At 37.7% G+C, this 22,292-nt stretch overlaps 1 protein-coding gene across 7 annotated transcripts in view; it reads right to left on the reverse strand.

Moving 5' to 3' along the window:
• The window catches only part of ZDHHC3 (zinc finger DHHC-type palmitoyltransferase 3), a 44,587-nt gene that overhangs the window by 15,285 nt on the left and 7,010 nt on the right, over positions 1 to 22,292 (reverse strand). For 4 of the 7 annotated variants that reach the window (XR_005555881.1, XM_039336108.1, XM_039336107.1 and 1 more), the window contains 4 exons: positions 8,762 to 9,091; positions 3,912 to 4,036; positions 2,229 to 2,325; positions 1,282 to 1,363 (listed from right to left, as the gene is read on the reverse strand). Coding sequence is in view for 6 of the 7 variants with exons in the window: in XM_039336108.1 (XP_039192042.1) it covers positions 1,282 to 1,363; positions 2,229 to 2,325; positions 3,912 to 4,036; positions 8,762 to 9,067 (610 nt within the window). In the remaining variant the exon portion in view is untranslated. Of the gene's footprint in view, positions 1 to 1,281; positions 1,364 to 2,228; positions 2,326 to 3,911; positions 4,037 to 8,761; positions 9,092 to 16,410; positions 16,598 to 22,292 lie in introns of all 7 variants that reach the window. The other 3 variants (XM_039336109.1, XM_039336111.1, XM_039336112.1) reach the window with 3 other exon arrangements.

Genomic DNA, 22,292 nt, shown 5'->3' on the forward strand with positions numbered 1-22,292 from the left:
GATTCACAGCTGTGGGAAGAAAGGTCTTAAAATAGGGCAAAATTCACTTAGCTATTTTGCTTAGCAACAGAAATTTTGGGCTCAATTGTAGTCATAAATCGAGGACACCTTGTAATTATAAGTTATGTTGTAATTGCAAGGCAGTCTCCCTTTCCATCTTCCTAATCTAAGTCCAATCTGGTCTTGATATTTTATACATTTTTTCTTATAAAATCATTATTAGATGTTCCCCTTTCCAATATAGTTTAATGTCATCAGAAACCCAAAGCTCTTAAATCACAGCTTATTTCACACTCACATGAAATTAAGTTTCAGAATGAAATACCAAAGGTGCTGGAAGTAAAATAAGGCAGTTGGAAACAAGGAATAGAAATAGAAACGAAATAAAAATCTTTTTTTCCCTAGATTTTTCTGTCTGTTGTGATTTGCATTCATAATGATTATGCAAACAAGAGATTCTAGGGTACTTTCTACATAGTATTGTTTCTTACGATTTTAATTATGAAACATGAATTCACCTTTGGCCCACAACCCAAACTTTTTCAAACTTTGATATGCAGAATTTTCATGTCCTGATTTAAAGGTGAATATTGTCTTTATCAATGTTTTTATTTATTAATTCTTACTTCACTGATCATTTTCAGTTATCACACAATACACAAGCATATCCTATTTCACAACAGTTATATAACTCTTCAAGGCCCATTGTTTAGATAAAGGGTGGACAGAATCACAGGCTGTCAGTAAAACCCCAGGTCTCCATAATGCTTTTGAGGATGTGCTGGGCTACACCTTCCCCTTCACCCCTAACCAGAAAAAACATGGTTTCTCTACAGGTTTTATTCCAATATTGCACTTCATTTCTATTCTCACACAATTTCTGCCCCACTCCACAGCCTTCTTATTTCAGAACAGGGGTCAATGGTGTTTCTTGTAGGCATACAAAGTAAAGATACAATAGGGGCATTTAAAAGCATTATGCACCTACTTTTTCTATGGAAAGTTCAAGGAGAATTATTAATTTCTTGAGTTCTCACCATATTCATGGTATAGTACTTATGATCAGCCTAAGTCAAATAATCTTATAGCTAATTTTCTTTAAAGGAGATATGTGCTTTTTTCCTCATGGGGGGGAAGAGAAAGCTAAAAATAAAGACAATGTTATAAAATTAAGGACAAACATAGTCTTGGGAAACATGCAATCACCCATTCAAATCTCTTTTGTGAGGGTTATACAATTAGAATTATTTACTTTAAAAATATTACATTGTCAATACTCACTTGTCCAGTCTTCTTCCAAACAATATAGGAAGTGAAATCCAACCATAATTAGAGCATGCAGAGAAATTAGTGCTATATACATCTGAAACAGAATTTGGAATGTTAAGAAAGACAGATTTGAAAATTGAATAAGAATGTGTAAAGATTATATATACAAAATATAGCACAGATTATTTTTTTTATCATGCACATGAAGAACAATGGTTTTTTGCCCTAAAATCTTGAAACAACATGGTCCCTATATTTACTGGAAATCAACTGACAGCAAACTCGTATCTTTTGAACTATTTATGTTTGAAGCACAGTATGTACAGGAACAATCTTCCATTCACTTTATAACTGTTATTTTTTTTCTTTCTAAAGGGAAATTAGCACAAACTCTGGAAGGCTTATAAACTATTTAAGGGCCTGGTAAGAAGTATGCCCAATACCCAGACTCGAGTTAGTCAGATTTTACATTTGGGAAGCAAAATAAAACTTTGTTCTCCATTTCATGCCCACAGTCTCTCAATGTTCTCTCTCTCCCTCTTCCTCTCTATCTCTCTCCCTCTCTCCCCTTTCCTCCCTCCCTCTCTCTGTCAAAAAGAAAACTCTCATTTTAAGTAGCATATTCATGTTTTAATTTATATCATATTATTTAATTTATATCATATTATTTACTTTCATTCACAGGGAATTAGGCTACTTTGGTGATGGAATATGATACAATATTAAGCTTATGATTTAAAGTGCAGTAATACACTTTGAGAAACCATACATTGCTAGCCGACTATATTTTTTAAGTTGCTTCAAGCATCCTACAGCTTAAAAGGGTAGCTACTTTTCTCACAAGTATCTCCTTTTAATTATTTTTGGAAGAAGTCTCAAAAAAATTGAGCAAGATCTACTTGAAGTTTCAGGACCAATTTCAATAGTTACATAGACCATTCACTCAGTGAATTACTTACTGTAAACAGTACAAAGTATTTCTGGTTGTTCTCTCCTACACAATTATTAACCCATGGGCAGTGGTGATCCATTTTCCGTATACATCTCTTACAAACACTAAAAGGAAATAAAAACACCACAAATTAAAATACAATCCATCTACATTGAGAAACTGGTCTATAGATATCAAACTGTGGAATAAATATTTTTATTTGTCAAAAACTACATTGCCTTCTACGTTACTTTTTTTTTGAGAACATAGTTTTAGATTCACAATGTCATTCAAAGTGGAAGTAAATGTTAGATTTGAAGCATTATGAATAAGTGGCAAATGCTGCTGCGAATCTCTAATTGATTTAGAGCAGTGTTTCTCAACCTTGACAATTTTAAGGCATGTGGACTTCAACTCCCAGAATTCCACAGCCAGCACTGCTGGCTGTGGAATTCTGGGAGTTGAAGTCCACATGCCTTAAAATTGTCAAGGTTGAGAAACACTGATTTAGAGGCTCCAGTTTTTATTTCAGTTTTAATTATTTCAGTTTTTTTAGTTCAGTCTTTAGTTATTAAATGTAACTTAAATGCTAGGAACGGGGGGGGGGGGTGTACGAGAATTTTCAGCATTTTTGAAGTGCAATTCACAATAAACTCCATCCAATTAATCGATTGACTTTTTTTCACCGACTATATGCATTCAGCTTGGTATCTTGTGTACTGGTGCTATGGAGTGCATTTTAACTCTATTTTGGCTTCTGTATGAGCTTGCGTATCACTCAGAATCTAAAACTCTACGCTACCTTTCCTTTCATACTTTAAATACCTATCAGAGCAAGGGGGGAAGTGTTACATTAACTTCTGCATGTTTTTATCACTTGGGTGTTGATTCCTCACCATACAGACCTTTTTTTATAACTTTTGAGAACAGATGCTTTATGATTTGACACAAGGGACAATCCGCTAATATGGTATACAGCTGTCATCTAAGATCAGATACAGGTGGGAAACGATTTATAATTGTACAAAACCTGGCCAGTCACCATTATACAATTCTGGCTTCTGGTCAGAAAAAATGTTTTTTGAAGACAACATTGCGTATGTGACAAGTGAAACAAGTATAATAAACTCACTACTAAAATAATCCATAGATCATTTTAAAGCCTTCATGCATAACCCATGCTGTCTTCCAGCGGAAACAGATAAATATATGGATAAAAGCAAGAGGATATACGTAGTCTGAGATTGTAGAGGACACATTTCCACCAATGCATCATGTGATCCCACCTGATGGGACTGGTTTGTACATCATAGAACAATGGAAAAAGATCTCTTGAGGTGTTCATATGTGTTTGTGATTCTCCGTCTGATACACACACACACACACACATACACACATGGGCAGTGATTTTCCGGATGTGTGGATCTGCCAGTGGAAAACAATTCTAAACTACCACATAGCTCAAATGTGAATAAATTAATATATTACATATTAATGTAACCTGCTTTTTTAAGCAGAAAATTTTGAAGATGTTACAAAATTCAGTTCTAAATTATATTGAGTTTTGCTTAAAATAAATCAGAATGTAACAACGTGCTAAAATCATACTAACAGATGATGAATGAAAGAGTCACATGCTAGATTACTGTTGATGCCTATTAAATTACAATAGTAACATAAATAGACTATGATGATGATGTATTATAATTACCTGCAGTGATGTGCTCTGTCCGGTTTGATACTACAGCATTTTGGACACTTATAAACTACTTGTCCTGGTTTCAACTGTAAGCTCTCTATGAATTCTTTTGTGGCATTACCTTTGGGCACTGCACCCTAAAAGTGAAAATAAAGAGTGCCAGAACACTGGATCACAATCAGAAAACTCAGGGGCCCTTATTTTAGACACTGATGAATTTAGGAACGCTTAATGATAATGCATATAGTACAAAGGTATAGCCCTTTGAATCTAAAGCTAAAATGTGCAAATGACATCATAGTTTAGGAACATGTGGCTTAGTGATAGTAATTCTGGTCCCACTTGCTATACTAATATGAGGACTACCTATACATGCAAGCCATTCCATGCCTAGAGTGCTAGCCAGAAATATGTGTTTAGTATAGATACACAAATATGAATCAGATCTGTTTTGTTCCAAATGTAGACCACAATACAGTTATTTTGGGTTAAAGAATTTGGGAGAGAAAAGCAAAAAAAAAATTGATTGAAGCTTTCCCTGACAACAATAGAAGAGGCTGAGGGAATAAAGGGAAGGCCCTCAGAGATTACAGGAGAGGTGGATATTCTGCAAGAACAGCAGTGAGAAACAGATGCACAGCTATGGTGGTCCCAGGTATCTCTGAGAAGTGGGTGGGAGTGATATGTATCAGCTTTGTCTTAAGGAAACAATAGTATCACTTTGCCATTCTTGCTTGCATAAAATTCAGAACAAAATTGTTCCTGGGAACTATAGCCAATCTAGAACAGTTCAGAAGAACTTTTCAGCTTGGGTTCAAAAGGCACTTTGTGGTCACATCTAAAACCAATCAACCAAATTTCATGAAATTAAAAGACAATCTGATGTATTTTTTAAAAATGCAAAAGTTGTATGTATTTACGGAATACAATACCACCTGAAGCATGCTATGCTGTATGAGGAAAGGGAGAGGTTTCAATACCATTCACATATGGCAGATAAGACAAGCAAACAGAAGTTGATATGATAAGATTATAATCTAAATATAAACTTTATGAAAAGCTTTTTGCTATAGAAGCCCATATGCAACATAATCAACTATATTAAGTAAAGCACGATGTTTTCTACCTTGTTAATATGGAAATATTATAAGGAGTTTATAATGCATAATTTTTAAAAAAATGTCATTTATGATTGTTTAACTTTCAGTAAACATTGGTAGTCCAGAAACCATCCTTATACTAACATAAGAGGTTCAGATGAATAATATACAGTCCTCATGAGGTAAAGCAAACTCCTATAAATATTTGAAATATTTAGTTTGAAGCAGAAAACAACTTTCATATTCAATTAAAGGAAAATCACCAGAAAACAGATAACTGCTACAAGGGACAAATATTTGTATGCTTTCAAGCATTTTTTTTCTGCAAATATTTTTAGAGAATTCAGGTGAAAAACAAAGAACGTGCATATTGGAGTTAGAGGCCCAGTTTCTATTATAAGTCAGCACTACGCAAGTGAACTCACTGCAGCTGATTTCAGTTTTTGATTCACACAATGAACTCATGTTCAACTGATGTTTCCAATAAATTTTAGTGGTCTCCTTAGCATAGGGGAATTATAGCAAACATATCTGGAGAACAATAGGTACCTACCTTGTTTTTAGGACCTGTGGAAAATCTAATCATGCCAAATATGATTTTTTTAATAGTACAAATCTCATTAAAAGCTATTTGAGACCTATGAAGCTGTGGGGTCCTTGGTTCTCTCTGAGCTTGATGTAAGCACTGATGATGTTACTTAGTTTGGTAATGAAATCTGCAAGAAAACCACCAAGTTCAGAGAGTATCAAGAACCCAACAGTTCAACCTGAGCTACAAATATTCTCTTCTATCTGTAGTTATGAAGCTTTTCAGGTAGCACCCCAACAACCAATTGAGATACTTCATTCTTTTCCATAAGGAGCTGCTTTGTGCAGGTGCAAGAATGAATTAACTCACTGTAACAAATTTCATTTAGCTTCATTTGCCTAAATATGGCAACACATCTTCCAGCTTCATGTCACTTTAATTTGGTTGTAACTAACCTCAATGTACTTTTTGTGAAAGTTTAAACACACACATATAATTATAAAAGATTGCACTATCTAAGAAAAACTGAGGTTTTTATTAGAAAATAGGGTGGTTTAACACCATTGGTGAAAAGAAAAATCTCATGCATTAGTATGTCTTTTTGTGTTCAACTAATGTCAGATATACAGCATTTTGTAGTAGAAAAGACAAAGTTTCTATCCACATATAGGCATATAAATACAGGTAGTCCTTATTCATTGACTGTTCAAAGTTATGACAGCAGTTAATGAATGGATATGGCTATGATCACATGATTATAATTTGGGCACTTGAAAATTGGTGTGCAATTTTGATAGTCAAAGCATTCTGCATTGTGTGATAACCATTTATGACCTTCACTTCAAAGAAGCAAAGTCATTGGGGAAACCAGCAGGAGGCCTCAAATGGCAAGCATGCCATCATAGGACACTTCTACCATGTGGAATTTGCCTAAAATTGCTGCAACTATCACTGTAAGTCACATGCAATCAACTTTATGACTGCACATAACAACTAACAACTAAAAGTGCTGCAACTGTCACTATAAGTCACATGACATCAATTTTATGACTGCACTGCTTAGCAACAGAATTGCTGGTCTCAATTCCCATCATTAATGGGAACTGAAATACCTGAAGCATCTTTTGACAACCCCTTAAACTAACATATCTTTTCCTGTGGCTACAAAACAGCTGCAGAGGTCAGCATACAAATCCTGTGAAAAGACACAAGTGCTTTAAAAAACTGCCAACATGTGATAAGGAGCACTCCCAAGCACCACCTCTTTGAATCTTCAGTTATACAGCTAAGTGCCTAGAAGTATTTAAAAAAGGAAAATATTCTCAGTGGATTCATTCATTTTCAATTTCATCTCTATTAGAGACTAGGATGTTCAAACCATTAAACAGCATTATTCAAAGGATAATACAATTTGCTGTAAACATGAAATTCAAAACTGATTTAAAAACTCAGCTTTCTGTTTTTAATAAGGATCATATCCACCCTGTAAGGAACTCAATGTCTGTTACTTTTTAAATTCAGTTAATATTTTAAAATACATTTGGATAAAATTTGGCCATTGTTTGATATGTGCATCTTGTTCCTATCATCCCCAGCCAATACAAGTTTCTCTGCTGGCAGAGACTAATGGAAATTGTGTTTGGAGGTAATTATAGATATATAACTATTATTCTATATTCAAATGAAAAAGTATTGTTTTATTCAAAATACCATATAGTTGTTTAAAAAGACAAACATATAAACAGGTTTTTCCAGCTTTTCATGCCACAGCATGCTCTCAATATTAAATGTATTGGAGCAGATAAGAAAAAAGACTCCTACACAGATCTTCATCTATGTATTTTCCTCTTTTTTCCCAAAAGGAAAAAAAATTGCAATCCTGTACTGTTTGAGGATCTTAGCATTTCTTATTAATATTCCACTGTACATATTTAAAGTAATGATTAAAGGCAAAATATTAAAGATTCATTTTTAAGAAATGATACTATTTAATCAAGAGTTTATATTCTCTATGCATTCTAGAATTTTTTGGTACAAAGCAAACAAGAGAAAAAGCAACTGGGTCACATATTCCTAACTTTATGAAGCTGGAAAGGTCATTTAAATCAGGGCTTTTCAACCTTTTCGCCTATTGTACCAATTTTAGGATATGGCAATATCCCAGTACCATCAGTCACTTAGCAAGATGTCAAAAACTTGACCCCCTCCCCAAAAAAGGGAAAAAATGATAAGGTACAGGTAGTCCTCGACTTACAACAGTTTGCTTAGTGACTGTTTGAAGTTACAATGGCACTGAAAGAAGTGCCCCCCAAGCCACATCCGAGCAAGACACCTGCCTACCTGCCCGGCCTCGCTCTTCCTTCTGTCTGAGGTTTTCATTGTTGTGAGCATTTCTGTTGAGGATTGGCAGCGGGGGTGAGGTGGGGTGGATGTTTGGTTTTTATTCCCCCCCATCTGCTGGGTGGTTGCAGCAGGTTTTGGTCACTTCACATGACCCTAGCACACTGTGACCATCATAAATATGAATCAGTTGGCAAGCATCTGAATGACCCTGGAGATGCTGGAACATTCCAGCTGATCAGCACTTCTTCAGGGCTCAGCAGAAGCACAAGGATCAGCGCTAAGCTCCAGCTGGAGCCTGGCATTGATCCTGGCGCTTTCGCTGAGTCCTGACAGCCTTGTAGCTCCAGCCATCTCTCGCTCAGGCTTGTGTGGTGCTGCCACTGGTTCAGCTCATTCCCCTCCCCCGCTACTTTTCTAGGATGGTCGTGTACCACCTGCCAGGTGCCAATGTACCACAGGTGGTACCTGTACCACTGGTTGACAAGCCCTGATTTAAATTACTGAATCTAAATCCCAAATACCTGGAGGAATCCAAATTAAGGCATTCCTGACCGATGGCTATTCAGCCCTTCTTAAATATATTCACAGGAAAAAAGTTACTTCATTAAGCGCTGCTTTTATATTAATTTTTTTAAACATTGCATTTAAATTTCTCTTCTTATAACAAAAGCATAATTTCGCTACTTGCAGCATGGAATGAAGACAACTACACTCATCTTCTGTTTAGATTTTAGAATTTTAAACTGTATTGCCATATCCCTTCTTAAGGTTTCTCTTCTAAGCATTCTTACATTCCTTAATGCACACAACTGCAGCTTTTGTGAACATCCTTGCTACTCTTTTTTGAGCCTTTACATTAGTTTGAAACCTTCTTAAAGTAACACACTTACTGGATCCGTTATCATTGCTCTCAAATGTGAAGCCACAGCCAGGAATGCCAAAGTATTGAAAATTATTCCATTGATCACACTATAAATATAGTCTCTTGATGGAAGTAGCATTACGAGGATGACTACAAAGTCAGCATAAAATACCAGGAGCCAGGTGATAACTGCACAGGCAATACCACAACCATCTCGAATAAACCACATTGTTTCTGAGGAACTGTGGCTGGGAGGTGGGACACACTGGTCCGGTTGAAGATATTCTGGTTTCCTCTCAATATCTCTGAAACGATGAACTGGAGTAATCATCATAGATTATAATGTCCATTCTTGGATCTGGAAAAGACAAAAAAATTCTAAACTGAATAAAGCATCTAAAATATTGTCCAGATGGCAGTTTCTCTTAACTTGGTTCTTCATTTCAGTGATAAATCAGGAGAAGAAAACTATGTGTCCATCAACATGTACAGTAATTGCAATTATGAACACCACAGCACATCCAAATTTCAGGTTCCTGATCTATTGCTTGGATTCATAAATGCATTCTTTTTTATAAAGTTTGTGAATATTAGAAAAGCTTAATTAGAATATCCAAAGTATCTACTGTCTCTAAACACTTCATACTCTATCTTCGATTATTTAAATCCATAAAAGTACTCACCCGCTCAGGCTTTTTTAATAACCTACAAAATTCCATTCGTCTTCCAACAGCTAACTCATTTTATATGTTTCAATAACCATGCATTTCCCTTTCTGTAGTACCCAACTTCCTTGCATGGAATTCTATATAATTACATCTTGCCACTATATTAGTATTCAAATATTTCATTTTTCCTTTAAGAAACCTAAATCTGCAGCATATACAGTCGTCCCTCCTATTTTATCATATGTGTGAGTTTCAAAGGATCTTATAAATCATCTGGTATAATAAAGAATACGGGAAGGGAACCTATCAGGTAGTGTGACTACAGCCAATAGGTATAGATTAAGTCTTCTGTAGGTTGTTTCCTGACTTGGTTTATATTGAAGTGCCAAAAACTATTATATCCCTCTCTTATATTCTCTTGAAATATATCTAACCTTTAAAAATTCATCAAAAAGCATGCTTCCTGATCTCTTATTATCCTTTTATCTATTCTCCTGAATCTGGTGCAATGTCTTCAGGTCCCTTTTAATGTGTGATGTCTAGAATGGAAATAAAAATGGTATTTAAATATCATTTAATTAGTACAAACTTCAATGAAATTATTACTTCCCATAATCTAGACATAATACTTCTGTTAACCTACACTGGCCTACTTGACCATGTCGCTTGTTCATATGCAGCTAATGGTCTACTTGTACTCTTCACTTTCTCTGCAGAGGCGGTGTTTGCTGTCTGTTCCTCTCTTCTCATTTCTAGTTTTGTATGCATTTGTACTTAAGATTTGGTCATGTGCAGCCATAATTAGCCCCTCTATTTCTTTCTTCAAATTTCTCATTCTTAACCATTGCCAGGGCCTGAGGATTGGGATGACTGTTTATTCTTGATACATATTTTGAATTTATGATAAAAATTGAATTTATTTATTTCTATACTGAAAGCGTAAAAGAGCATTCCAAATTATCAAAAGCTTTTTCTGTTTCCACAACCATCATTGGCACCCTCAAAATGTTTCTGATATTTTTCTATATCCTGTCCAATACTATTATTTAAACTTTCTGCCAGGATGGCCATAAAATATAATTAATATTCATTAAGATATAAACCTTTATGACCCTGGCAGGATGAATTATTTTCTTCTTTATAAATCAGAGATATAAACACCTCTTGCCATGATGTAGGTAATAGATGGGGCGTTGTCTTACCTGAATGCCTTTTCTCAGCACGGAGATGGATAATCAACCAATAGGTTTAGACTGTGTTCCTACCCAATCAGATTAAGTCAGCCAAAGTTGCCACGCCCGTCCTGGACCATAGAGATCCCAGTCTTGACACGAGCGTAGCCATTGACTGACCGCAAGACTGGCTCATCAATCTAGCCCTAGGCCTAAGTAACCTGCAAGGGCAGGAGTGGATTATCCATCTCCATGCTAAGAAAAGGCATTCAGGTAAGACAACGCCCCTTCTCCAGCACTGGAGATGGATAATCCACCAATGGGACATACCAAAGCCTACTGTCCCTGAGGGAGGGGAGCAGGCCATTCCGGCATGGCACTTTGAGGTACGACCTGTTGGAGAACCCTCCTACCAAAGAAGCCCTCCGCCGAGGCAAACCTATCAATCTTATAGTGCCGTATAAAAGGAGATGGTGAAGACCATGTGGCTGCCCTGCAGACGTCTTCAATGGATGCCTGAGTGGTCCAGGCCGCGGACGTAGCAGCATTTCGAGTAGAGTGGGCCATAATCTGTCATGGAATCGGCAATGAAGCGGCTTGATACACCCCTGCAATACACGCCCTAATCCACCTGCCAATCGTGGAGGAGACCTTCCGACCCCTGGAGGAAGAGCGGAAGGAGACAAAGAGGACCTCTGAGATGCAGAATGCCGCTGTCTGTGAGATATAGTACCGGAGCGCCCTGCGGACATCCAATAGATGCCATTGCTGTTCCCGATCATGCGATGGGTTGGGACAGAAATCCGGGAACACGATTTCCTGGGCCCTGTGGAAAAGGGAGTTGACCTTTGGAAGAAAGGTAGGATTGAGGCAGAGGACTACTCGATCCTGGTGGAAAATGCACAGGTCATCCCGGGTAGAAAGCGCTGCCAATTCGGAAAATAATAATAATAACGGACCACACCTGTAGTCCATTGTATTTGACATACCTAAGGTGGAGAACTCAAGACCAGGTCACAAACAGAGTCATAAGAGGCTTGGAGACTCCATTACTCCTTGAGATATTAGGCCTCAAGGTAAAATGGGCCTGTCTAGCTCCCAAAAAGGAAGCCGTCTCCTGCCACCGGTGGGACCTTGAATTCATTATCCCTGGACCACCTGTCTCAAATCACCCCCAATGTACGTCCCTGTTCCGTAACAGGGAAGAATAGTCAGTAAGGAGGAGGAAGGAGCCCCTTCCTTCGGTATTCCCCTTGTGGAATTGGAATGAGCCGGTAAGGATCGAGACCACACAGCCCAAAATGGCGACCGCGTGGGGGGGGAGGCGCCTAGACCTGTCACGGTCCAGGAGGCTTCTGAAGAAAATGCCAGCACAGAACAAATGACACCTTGTCCGAGGAGAAGGTCCGCGCCTGGAAGCTTGCAATTTAAAGAAAAAGCGGAGCCTTCCACCCCTTGGATCTGCCGTCTAACAGCGGATTGGCACTGGGGTTTTTTGGCACGCACGCGCCTCTGGCCATAAAGGCACAATCACAAGGCCCCAGAAGCTGAAGGGGAAAGGGAGGCGACCGGCAGAATTAGGCACCGGTGGAATTAGGCACCGGAGCTGCAGCCACAGCTCCAAGAAGTCAGAGACGTGAGGATTTCCAAGGGGAATCCTGGGCCCGTCGCAACCAGCCTCCTCCGCCGGCGCTGGTATTCAACCACCGGAGCTGCAGCCGCAAGCTCCGGTAGGAATGGGGCCAAATTAATGTCAGCTGGGGACTAACGGCCGTTAGTCCACAGGCTGAATCCAGCAAGCTAAGGCTGGGGAGGGAAAGGGAAGGGGTTTGAGGAAGGAGCCCCTTCCCTAGCAAAGAGCCAGGTTTTTTTTATATCCCCCCCGAATTAGGAATCAAAAGGAAAGGAGGAATAGGAATTTGCTAGGAGGCCAAATTCTGTTCAGCAATTTGGAAATGGAAAATCTACCAATAGAGACTGTACCTGCCTAAGAGCCAACTTGCACGACTGTCCTGGGACAGATCAAGTCAAGAACGGGATCTCTCTGGTCCAGGATGGGTGTGGCAACTTTGGCTGACTTGATCTGATTGGGCAGGAACACAGTCTAAATCCATTGGTGGATTATCCATCTCCAGTGCTGGAAAAATTGTTGTATTTCATTAATTACCTGAAATATTTATTAAGATATTTTTGAAAGTCTTAGACCAGAGTTCCCCAACCTTTCTGATTTTGCAGACTGGCTGGGGGAAGGGGCTGGTTCCATACAAGCAATGGGCAAATACGCGTGTAGCTCCATTTGCACAAGCAGCCAGCACCTACCACTCATGCAAACAGAGTGCACGCGCATGCACTTACCTGCTGCTTGTGCAAATGGGGATGCACTTATGCTCACCCGCCACTTCCATGGCCCGGTTCCAAATGGGTCAAAGCTCAGTTGTGGGCTGTAACCCGAGGGTTGGGGATCTCTGTCTTACACAATGCAGATAAAGTTCATTTGGTCCTGGAGTTTTACTCAGTTTTAACTTTATTGTCTCCTTTGTCTCCTCCTTTATAATTGGCTTATGAAGTGCAAGCTTTTGCTGATTATGTTTTGTGTCTTAGCAGTTTACATTTTATCTTTTCCAAATTGATGCCTGCCTTTCATATACTAGAACTACTTAAGAAATGAATTTACCATTGACAGGCCAAGAGAATGATTTAGAAAAGGATCTACCAAGATGAAGCTTTAAAATTTAAAAAGATAATACAAATTTAAAAGGGCGTTGAATTAGAAGCCCTCCAAGGTCCCTTCTAAATCTGTTATTGTATTAAATGACAAACCCAGAGAGTGACCTAGATAATTTTTTCCTACTTGATTTTCAAATGAAGCTTATTAAAGTTTTGAAGAACTATGCGCAATAGGGCAAAGAAGAAATGAGAAATTAAATCCTGTAAACTAAAGATTATGATTGCTAGAAGTAAAAGGAAGGAATACAAAGGTGGTTAAATGTTAAAAGAAAATATGTTAATTCTGGCAAACCTTTACACTTTCTGCTGACACTAGGACTGAAAAATGTTTTACAGAAAAATGTTTTATAAAACAGCACGCATATGGGATGAAGTCTGTGATGAAGAAATAAATGTTTGTAATCTTGAAGAGGATGAAGAATCACTAAATTTTTTTATATTTGTGATGCTGATTATAAGTAACTTTTTTATATATTTATCTTCTCTTTCTTTAATATATTCCTACTTTTCTCTTTTTTCCTTTTTAAACATTTTTTACTGTTTCTGTTTGCTTTTTTCTTTAAATTTAATTTTTACAGGTAATCCTTAAGTTATGAATGTAATGGAGCCTGCCAATTACATTCATAACCAGGGGATTCATAGGAGTGAATCATGTAACTTGAACATGATCACTCCCTGCTTTCGCCCATGCATTTGCTAATTGAATGTGTGGGTCTTTAAGTGCACGAAGTATCTCACGGTGGGGAAGGCCATGGGGGACCTAGTGCTTCCAACTACCCAAGGCCTCTCCTGACCCACTATCTCATGTTTCCCACTCCCCCCTATCCTGCCCAACTGGATCACTTACCTTATGTAGATCTTAATGATCAAGGGAGCTATCTCCTCTCCAGCCTCTCTGCTATGTGTTCATGTTGAGCAGAGGCTTGCCGATGTGTGCACGGACGAGATTGCATATCCCTATAGGCTCCGGTCATCTTTGTAAAAAGCCTTTGTTGCTGAGAATGGAGGTTAAAAGGGACACACGCACCCCTTCTGGCTTCCATTCTCAGTAGCAAAAGCTTTTTGCAAAGATGACAAAAGGCTTTGCAAATGGAGGGAAGGCTTCAGTGCTTCAGGCCTTCCTTCCATTTGCAAAGCCTTTTACTGTGGATCTCGTTCAGGCCCGTGAGGTCACACGAGATCAGTAGTGCAAGATCTCACGCTACTGATCTCATGTGATCTTGTGATACTTTAGGCCTCCATTCTATGCGAATGCACCAAAGATCTAATACACCGAAGCAGGCCAATAAACCAAAGGCTCGCTAGATCTTCGCAAAATATCTACAGGCCCAATGCCTGTGGAGATCTGGCCGGTGGGGGGAATAGGCAGGGCAAATGTTGCAGTGTCTGTGGTCATTTGTAAGAGTGAATGACTGCCATGGTGCTGCAACATTCATAACCTTGGAACTATGCTGTAAGTACTTGGGGGGGGGTTATGTCTTAACTTTGAATGATCGCTAAATGTACTGCCGTAACTCGAGGATTACCTGTATTAAGTTTACTATTATGATAAAAATGTAAATTAGTAACAGGTACATTAAATTAAAATGTGTGTGTGTGTGTGTACATACATACACACACAGAGAGAGACACGTATATAAAATAATTTTGCAATTGAATTTAATCCTCTCAGGATCTTTTACATTCCATTCTGTGTCATTTATAGAAATGTAAACTAGTACTTGGTCAATGATAGATTCGATGATCAATGCTGCAACATTCATAACTTTGGAACTGTGCCGTAAGTACTTGGGGGGGGGGTTATGTCTTAACTTCGAATGGTCGCTAAATGTACTGCCGTAACTCGAGCATTACCTGTATTAAGTTTACTAATATGATAAAAAATGTAATTTAATAACAGGTACATTAAATTAAAATGTATGTCTCTGTACACATAGATACACGCGCGCGCGCACACACACACACACACATACACGTATATAAAATCATTTTGCAATTTAATTTAACTTTCTCAGGATCTTTTACATTCCATTCTCTGTGTCATTTATAAAAATGTAAACTAGTACTTGGTCAATGATAGATTCCAGAGAGACCTGATTTGATTCTTCTTTACATAATGCAATAAGAGCACCTTTGTGTGCATTTGTTCAATCACTTGCAAACCCCTGAACTGCAGCATCACGTAAGGCTCATGTGTTCACCATGGCCACTGTCTTGCCCCAAAGGGTAGAAACAGCCTTAAGAGAGAAGGACCCTGGCAGTTCATGGCAAGAACACTGGGATGCTCTCTACAATCCAATTTGTTTATTTGTTTATCAAATTTTTGAAATTGCTCATCTCCCTCAGAGAGGAAGCCTGGGCAGTGCTTCAAGTAAAAAACACTAAAACATAAACATATTAAATTTACTATTTAAAAAGGCAGATGTACTAAAAAGTAATATTAAAGTTAATTAAAAGACAGGATGGGCTTTCATGATGCTAAACAGTCCCACAGCCATGGTTTTACTATTTCTGAAAGGCAAGGAGAATAGGGGCCTGACTCACCTATGGGGGACAATGTTCCAAAGAGTGATGGCAATGGCAAAGAAGGTTCTCTTTCTAGATGCTGCCAATCAGAAATCTTTAGCTGATATGGTCTACAACATACTTTCCCTACTTGAATGTGTGGTTTGGACTGATGTAATGGGATGATTATGGTTCAGTAGGTCACCTTGGCTCTGCCATGTAGGGCTTTAAAGGTCATAACCAACATCTTGAATTGGACCCAGAAGCAAACTGACACCCAATATAGCTCATTTGGTAAAGATGTTAGATGCACTGTTCTTTGGGTACTGAAGATTGCCCACACAGCTAAATTCTGTGCCAACTAAAACTTCCAGAGACTTTTCAAGAGTAGCCCATGTAGAGCACATTTCAGTAGTCCAAATGGGAGATGACCAGGGCATGAATGACCAAACAGACAGCCTCCCTACCCAGGAAATGGCATAACTGGCACACCACACAAAGTTGAGCAAAGGTTACTTTTGAATTTCAGACTATAATGTAGTGCCCAACTTTAGCTTTACATTAATATCTGCATTCCTGAAAACCAAAGTATATAACTGACTTGCCTCATCTTTCCCTCTCCTTTCATTATGAACTCCAACATGATGTGGTTGCTTTCCCTCAGGCTGCTTGACACCTTCAGTTCATCAACCAATTCCATTTTGCTGATTAGAATTAGGTCCATGATAGATGACTCCCTTCCTGCTTCTTCCACTTTCTGAAAAATAAAGCTCAGCAAGCAAAATCAGAAACCTATGAAATCTCTTACTACTAACTGAATTAAATTGATATTTCCAATTACCACTATAGCCTACCCTCTTCAGAACTTGATGAGTTGTTTAGAAAGCCACAGTTCGCTTCTTCCTACTTTAGGAATCCTAAAGAAGAAAGCCTACTCTCTTTCCTTTCATCTACTCTAGAAAGTAGCAATTTTGCATTTGCTACAGGTGCCGTAGCTTAGTCTTCTAGTAAGAAAATGGGTCTAGTACATACTTGGCAACTCACAATTAAATCTCCTACTCTCCTCCCCCATGAAACTCTCCCACAAAACTTCTGTTTGTTCTCCTAGTCAATTGATGTGGTAACGAAATTCCTAGCTGCCCTATTTGCTTTTTAAAGATTTCGAGCTGACTTTGCCAACAACATTGTAAGATGAATTATTGAGGAAGGTAATGAACTTAATTATTTTTTATGACTGAAAGGACATTTTAATTTAGAATTCCACAATTATATTCATCCCTATCTATCTATCTATCTATCTATCTATCTATGAATGAGACACAGTTATTTGAACTGCTTTGGCATACCACTGATGGCTCTTCCAACATCACATAATCTCCCAATGAGTCCTGGACATGGTGATATAAAGATGGCAAGAGTACACAACATGATGCCAGCAGCACTAAGTTTCAAGATTCCAATCTCCTTAATGTTTAAGTTTCACAACCACTTGACTTTTTTTTCAATAAAAAAATTAAACATGGAACTGGCATTCCGCAAAGCAAAGCACTAGCTTATTTATTTATAGGGATATCTCTGAGACCAAGGAGGCAAAAACCACTAGAGGAGAATTTCTGGTAAATGAATACTTTATGACTGGCCAATCCCACTATGCGGGATTTGTCAGTTTGTCATGGCAACCATTTTTCACAATCTGCCTACTATATCCTTTCAAAATTCTAAGAGCAAAATTCTAGCTCTCTCTAAAATATGGTATGCTTTGAGATGGTTCCTCCAAGATAGCACTTACAATATATACATTTCCTTATGGTGGCATAAATCATGTTGGGTTCTGTTTATTAATGAATTAATGTATTTTTTTCTGTACATCTGTGATACAGTTCTTTATTTTATAAAGACATTTAGCTGAATATCTGTTATTTATTGAAACTATCAGAATGATCAACTGAAACTCCCCTTCAGTTAATTTTAAGGGAGAGAAACACGCATCCTGGCTAATGGCAATATATAATCCAAACTGATAAACTATAGAATTCAGTTCTGATTTGTATTTTATTTCCTTACTATTGCATGTTTAAATTAGATGCTATTTTATATTGAATGACTATGATTTTCTGTAACTTTTTTATTTTTGTACACTAGCAGTCACGTGATCTGATGTAAACAGACATAAACATGGATTGATTAGTAAATAAATAAATCTGCCCAAATCAAGCAACTAAAATGTGTAACTACCAATTTAGCAGATGACATATTACACACAATTTTGAACATGAATTACACTGCTTTGAAATGCTATTGCAAATTAATTCAATGTATCAAATTACTAGATTAGATTTTGCTTCAACAACATTTTAATCCTATATTATGGGTTATATTTTTCTATCTATGAGATATAGGAAGAATGTTAAGTCCTTGGCTGGCAAAGTTTTGCCAGAAACCTTTCCCTGCCACCCAATAAAGGTCATATGTAAGCTTTGATGCACAAAATAAGATATTTTCTTAGGTAAGAAAATAGCTTTGCAACTCTGATAAATTTTAGAAATAAAGACCAAGTAAAATATGTGACATATAACACTATATGTGAAAAATTATTAAATAGTCTCTAAACCTTTTAAAATAAGAAGAAACAGTCTATTCCCTTTTATACAGTACAAACCTAAATTCAGTTAGTGAGAGGCCAATACATGTAATATTACTAAATCTTAGTTGGGGTTGCATGACCAATTGCTGTTGGGGTTTTAGACACTAATCATTTGTGCAACATGGAGAAGAGCAAGGCTCTGTTTGAACATAGTTCAAGAAAGAAGAGGCAAATTTTTAGAAGAAATTTGTTAAAAAAATGGAGAATATAGGACATAGAGAGTATGCTTTGGATATGGGTTTATCCTTTTTTATTATGTATTTCATGAATAAACATATAAAACTTTTAAAAAGTTTTTTAAAAATTTATTTGCCTATTTCTATAGCGCTAGAACTAGTTTCTCTATTTTCCATTGAAATATGATTTTGAATAGTACAATTCAAATAATGCCACCATTTTGTGGAACTCATTAATTGAGACCACTTGTATAAATAAGCAATGGAAAAAGTGGAGAAAAATATTGAAAATTAATGCTTACACTGCTCTACTTCCCTTTATTAAAAGAGTTTTTATATTTCAAAATTTAAAGTGTTAAAGTTGGGCATTTCTTTCAAATAGCATAACCTAAACTAAAGTGAAAACTTAAAAAATTCATTTTAAAGCTGTCCCAGTTTTAAAAAAGGAAGATAAACTACAATGAAAAATATTCCTTACCAAGATAATTTACTTCAGTTACTAAACTACTTCCAATAATATCACAGACTATCTAGGAATAATAACATCTTCCACCTATCCACTTGTCACTTATAAGGCAAGCATCTTAAAATGAAGGTGAAAATTAAAAATCCAAATTGCAAAGAAAGGTATGCTGACCATAAGAAAATGCATATCAAATTTTGAAATAAGAACAGAACTCCTTGAAACACTCAGCAATATAAAACTAAAAGCTATTATCTCAAGTATTTACTCAAGCTTTCCAGTATATGAAATGATCTGCATAAGTTTCATATATTAAGATTTCTCGTAAGTATAAATTGTAAGACTTTCTGATAAAATTCAAGGCTACATGGTAAGTGTATATTGTACCCACATTTCTGTTCTATTAAAATTGCATCTTTTTCCTCTCATTATATTAACCTTTTTGCATTGATATGATTTATCTACCAGTAATCATAGAATAATGAATTTGAATAGAACCTGTATTCTATGCTGAAAAAAAATGATCAGTGTTTGTTTTTATTATACTGTTATTTGAAAACCTGTGGGCACCCTTAATATAAAACCTAATTGCAAAACTACTGTAAAATTAGTATGGGGAAAAAAAACCCCACCAACTTCAGAGATCTTCTAGGCTAAGTATTTGATTCTACTATTTGTGTCCATTTGGGAGGAGAGTATCTATTTTTTTGTATCACACCTTTATTATTCTTACAATTGTAACTCAAAGTGGTAAATATATCTAACATACCATCCTCCTCTATTTTCCCCACACAACAATCCTATGAGGTGGGCTGGCTGACAGCGGCTGGTCCAAAGTCATCCAGCTGGCTTTCATGGCTAAGGTGAAACTTGAACTTATGGCCTCATGGCCTTTGTAGATCAGTACCTTAATCACTAGACCAGCGGTAGGCAAACTTGGCTCTTTTATGACTCCTGGACTTCAACTCCCAGAATTCCTGATCCAGCATGGGTTAGCATGGAAACCTCTCCATTTCTCCTCAGCATGGCTGGCTTAGAAATTCTGACAGTTGAAGCCCATGAGTCATAAAAGAGCCAAGGTTGCCTACCCCTGCACTAGACCGAACTGGCTCTCATATATAATATATATAAAACAGGATAATATACACTGTGTGCACATTAGGCAACTATTTTGATCATATCATCATCATGCATTATTTTCCATCTCCAAGCTTCATAAACTTGAATGCTTAATGGATATAAACATATCAGGTGATGTGTATTTGTGTAATGATGGAAGGTGTGGCTTAAGGAGATCAACACTTTATATTAAGATGCACACAATAATTAGGCAGCTTCTTTTCCTCAGGCAAAATGGGCCAAAAAAGGAATTTAACTGATTCTGGAAAGTCAAAAATTATAAAAAGTCTTTCAGAGGGATGCAGCACTTTTGAAATTGCTAAGATATTGGGGCGTGATCACAGAGCCATCAAACGTTTTGTTGCAAATAATCAATAGGATCGCAAGAAACGTTTGAGGGGGGGAAAAGACACATATTAACTGCCAAAGATTTGAGAAGAATCAAACGTGAAGCTACCAGGAACTCATTATCCTCCAGTGCTGTCATATTCCAGAACTGCAGCCTACCTGGAGCACCCAGCAGTACAATGTGTTCAGTGTTCAGAGAGATGGCCAAAGTAAGGAAGGCTAAAACCTAACAATCACTGAACTGAATAAGTTGAAACAGCAAGACTGGACCAAGAAATATCTGAAGACAGATTTTTCAAAGGTTTTATGGACTGATGAGATGAGAGTGACTTGAGCAACCAGATGGATGGGTCCATAGCTGGATCAGTAATGGGCACAGAGGTCCATTTCGACTCAGACACCAACAAGGTGGAGGTAGAGTACTGGTATACGCTGGTATTATTAAAGATGAGCTACTTGGACCTTTTCCAGTTGAAGATGAATTCAAAATCAACTCCCAAACCTACCACCAGTTTTTAGAAGACACTTTCTTTAAGCAGTGTTACAGAAAAATCTCTGCATCTTTCAAGAAGACCATGATTTTTATGCAGGACAATACCAATCGTATGCATTAAAGCAGAGGTCACCAACCTTTCTCGGTTGACGGACCAGAGGGAAAGGGAGGGGGAAGCATTTTACACGCACGTGATGCAAATGGGGAAGGGTTAGAGCCCGCATGATACTCACTAGCCCTGCCCTGTTCTTGTGCGGTGCAGCGCCCCATTTCCATGCTCTGCGATGCGGCTGCACCCATTTTGCACCTTTTAGTGTGGTGGCAGCCCATTTTTCTGCCCCAAGGCATGGTAGCATCCCATTTTTATACCCCGCGGTTCAGCAGCATCCCATTTTCACACCCTGCGGTGCGGCGGCAGCATTCTGTTTTCATGTCCAGCGGCATCCCATTTTTGCACCCCGTGGTGTCGTCCCATTTTCATGCCAAGGCATGGCAGTGGCACATTTTTGTGTCGAGGCATGGTGCAAGCGTGAATGGGGATGCGTGCACACACGTGTGCACACTGGCCAGCCTGTCTTGCAGCCTGGTAGCCAGTAGGCCATGGCCCACTACCAGGCTGTGGCCCACAGGTTGGGGACCCCTGCATTAAAGTACTCCATTGTGTGGCTTGCCAGTAAAGGCCTTAAAGATGAAAGAATAATGATATGGCCCCCTTCCTCACCTGACCTAAACCTTATTGAGAAGTTGTGGACCCTTCTTAAACAGGAGATTTACGATGAAGGAATACAGTACAATTCTCTGAACAGTGTCTGGGAGGCAGTGGTTGCTGCTACATAAAATGTTAATTGTCAACAGATCAAGAAACTGACAATTAATGGAAGGCTTATGACAGTTATTGAAAAGAAGGGTGATAATATTGGTCAGTGATTTCTTTTGTCAGAAATGTTTACTAGTACATTTTAAGTTGTTTTTTTAATTATTCTCACTTTAACAGATGCAAATAAATGAGTAAGATGGGCAAATTTTCATTTTTCATTTAGATGCATACTAATAATTGCCCAATAATTGTGCACACATAGATATTCTCCTATGAAAGCCAAAACCTCACTTTTACTTTAATATTCAGGTTTGGGGTTTATTAACATTTTGGATTGACCAGGAGCACTGTAGTTGTTCAATAAGAAAATTAATCCTCCAAAATACAACTTGCTTAATAATGGTGCAGGCAGTATATATATAATTCT

This window comes from Crotalus tigris, unplaced genomic scaffold (assembly GCF_016545835.1).
Source record: "Crotalus tigris isolate CLP2741 ecotype Arizona unplaced genomic scaffold, ASM1654583v1 scf7180000017666.27876245, whole genome shotgun sequence".
Taxonomy (NCBI): Eukaryota; Metazoa; Chordata; class Lepidosauria; order Squamata; family Viperidae; genus Crotalus; species Crotalus tigris.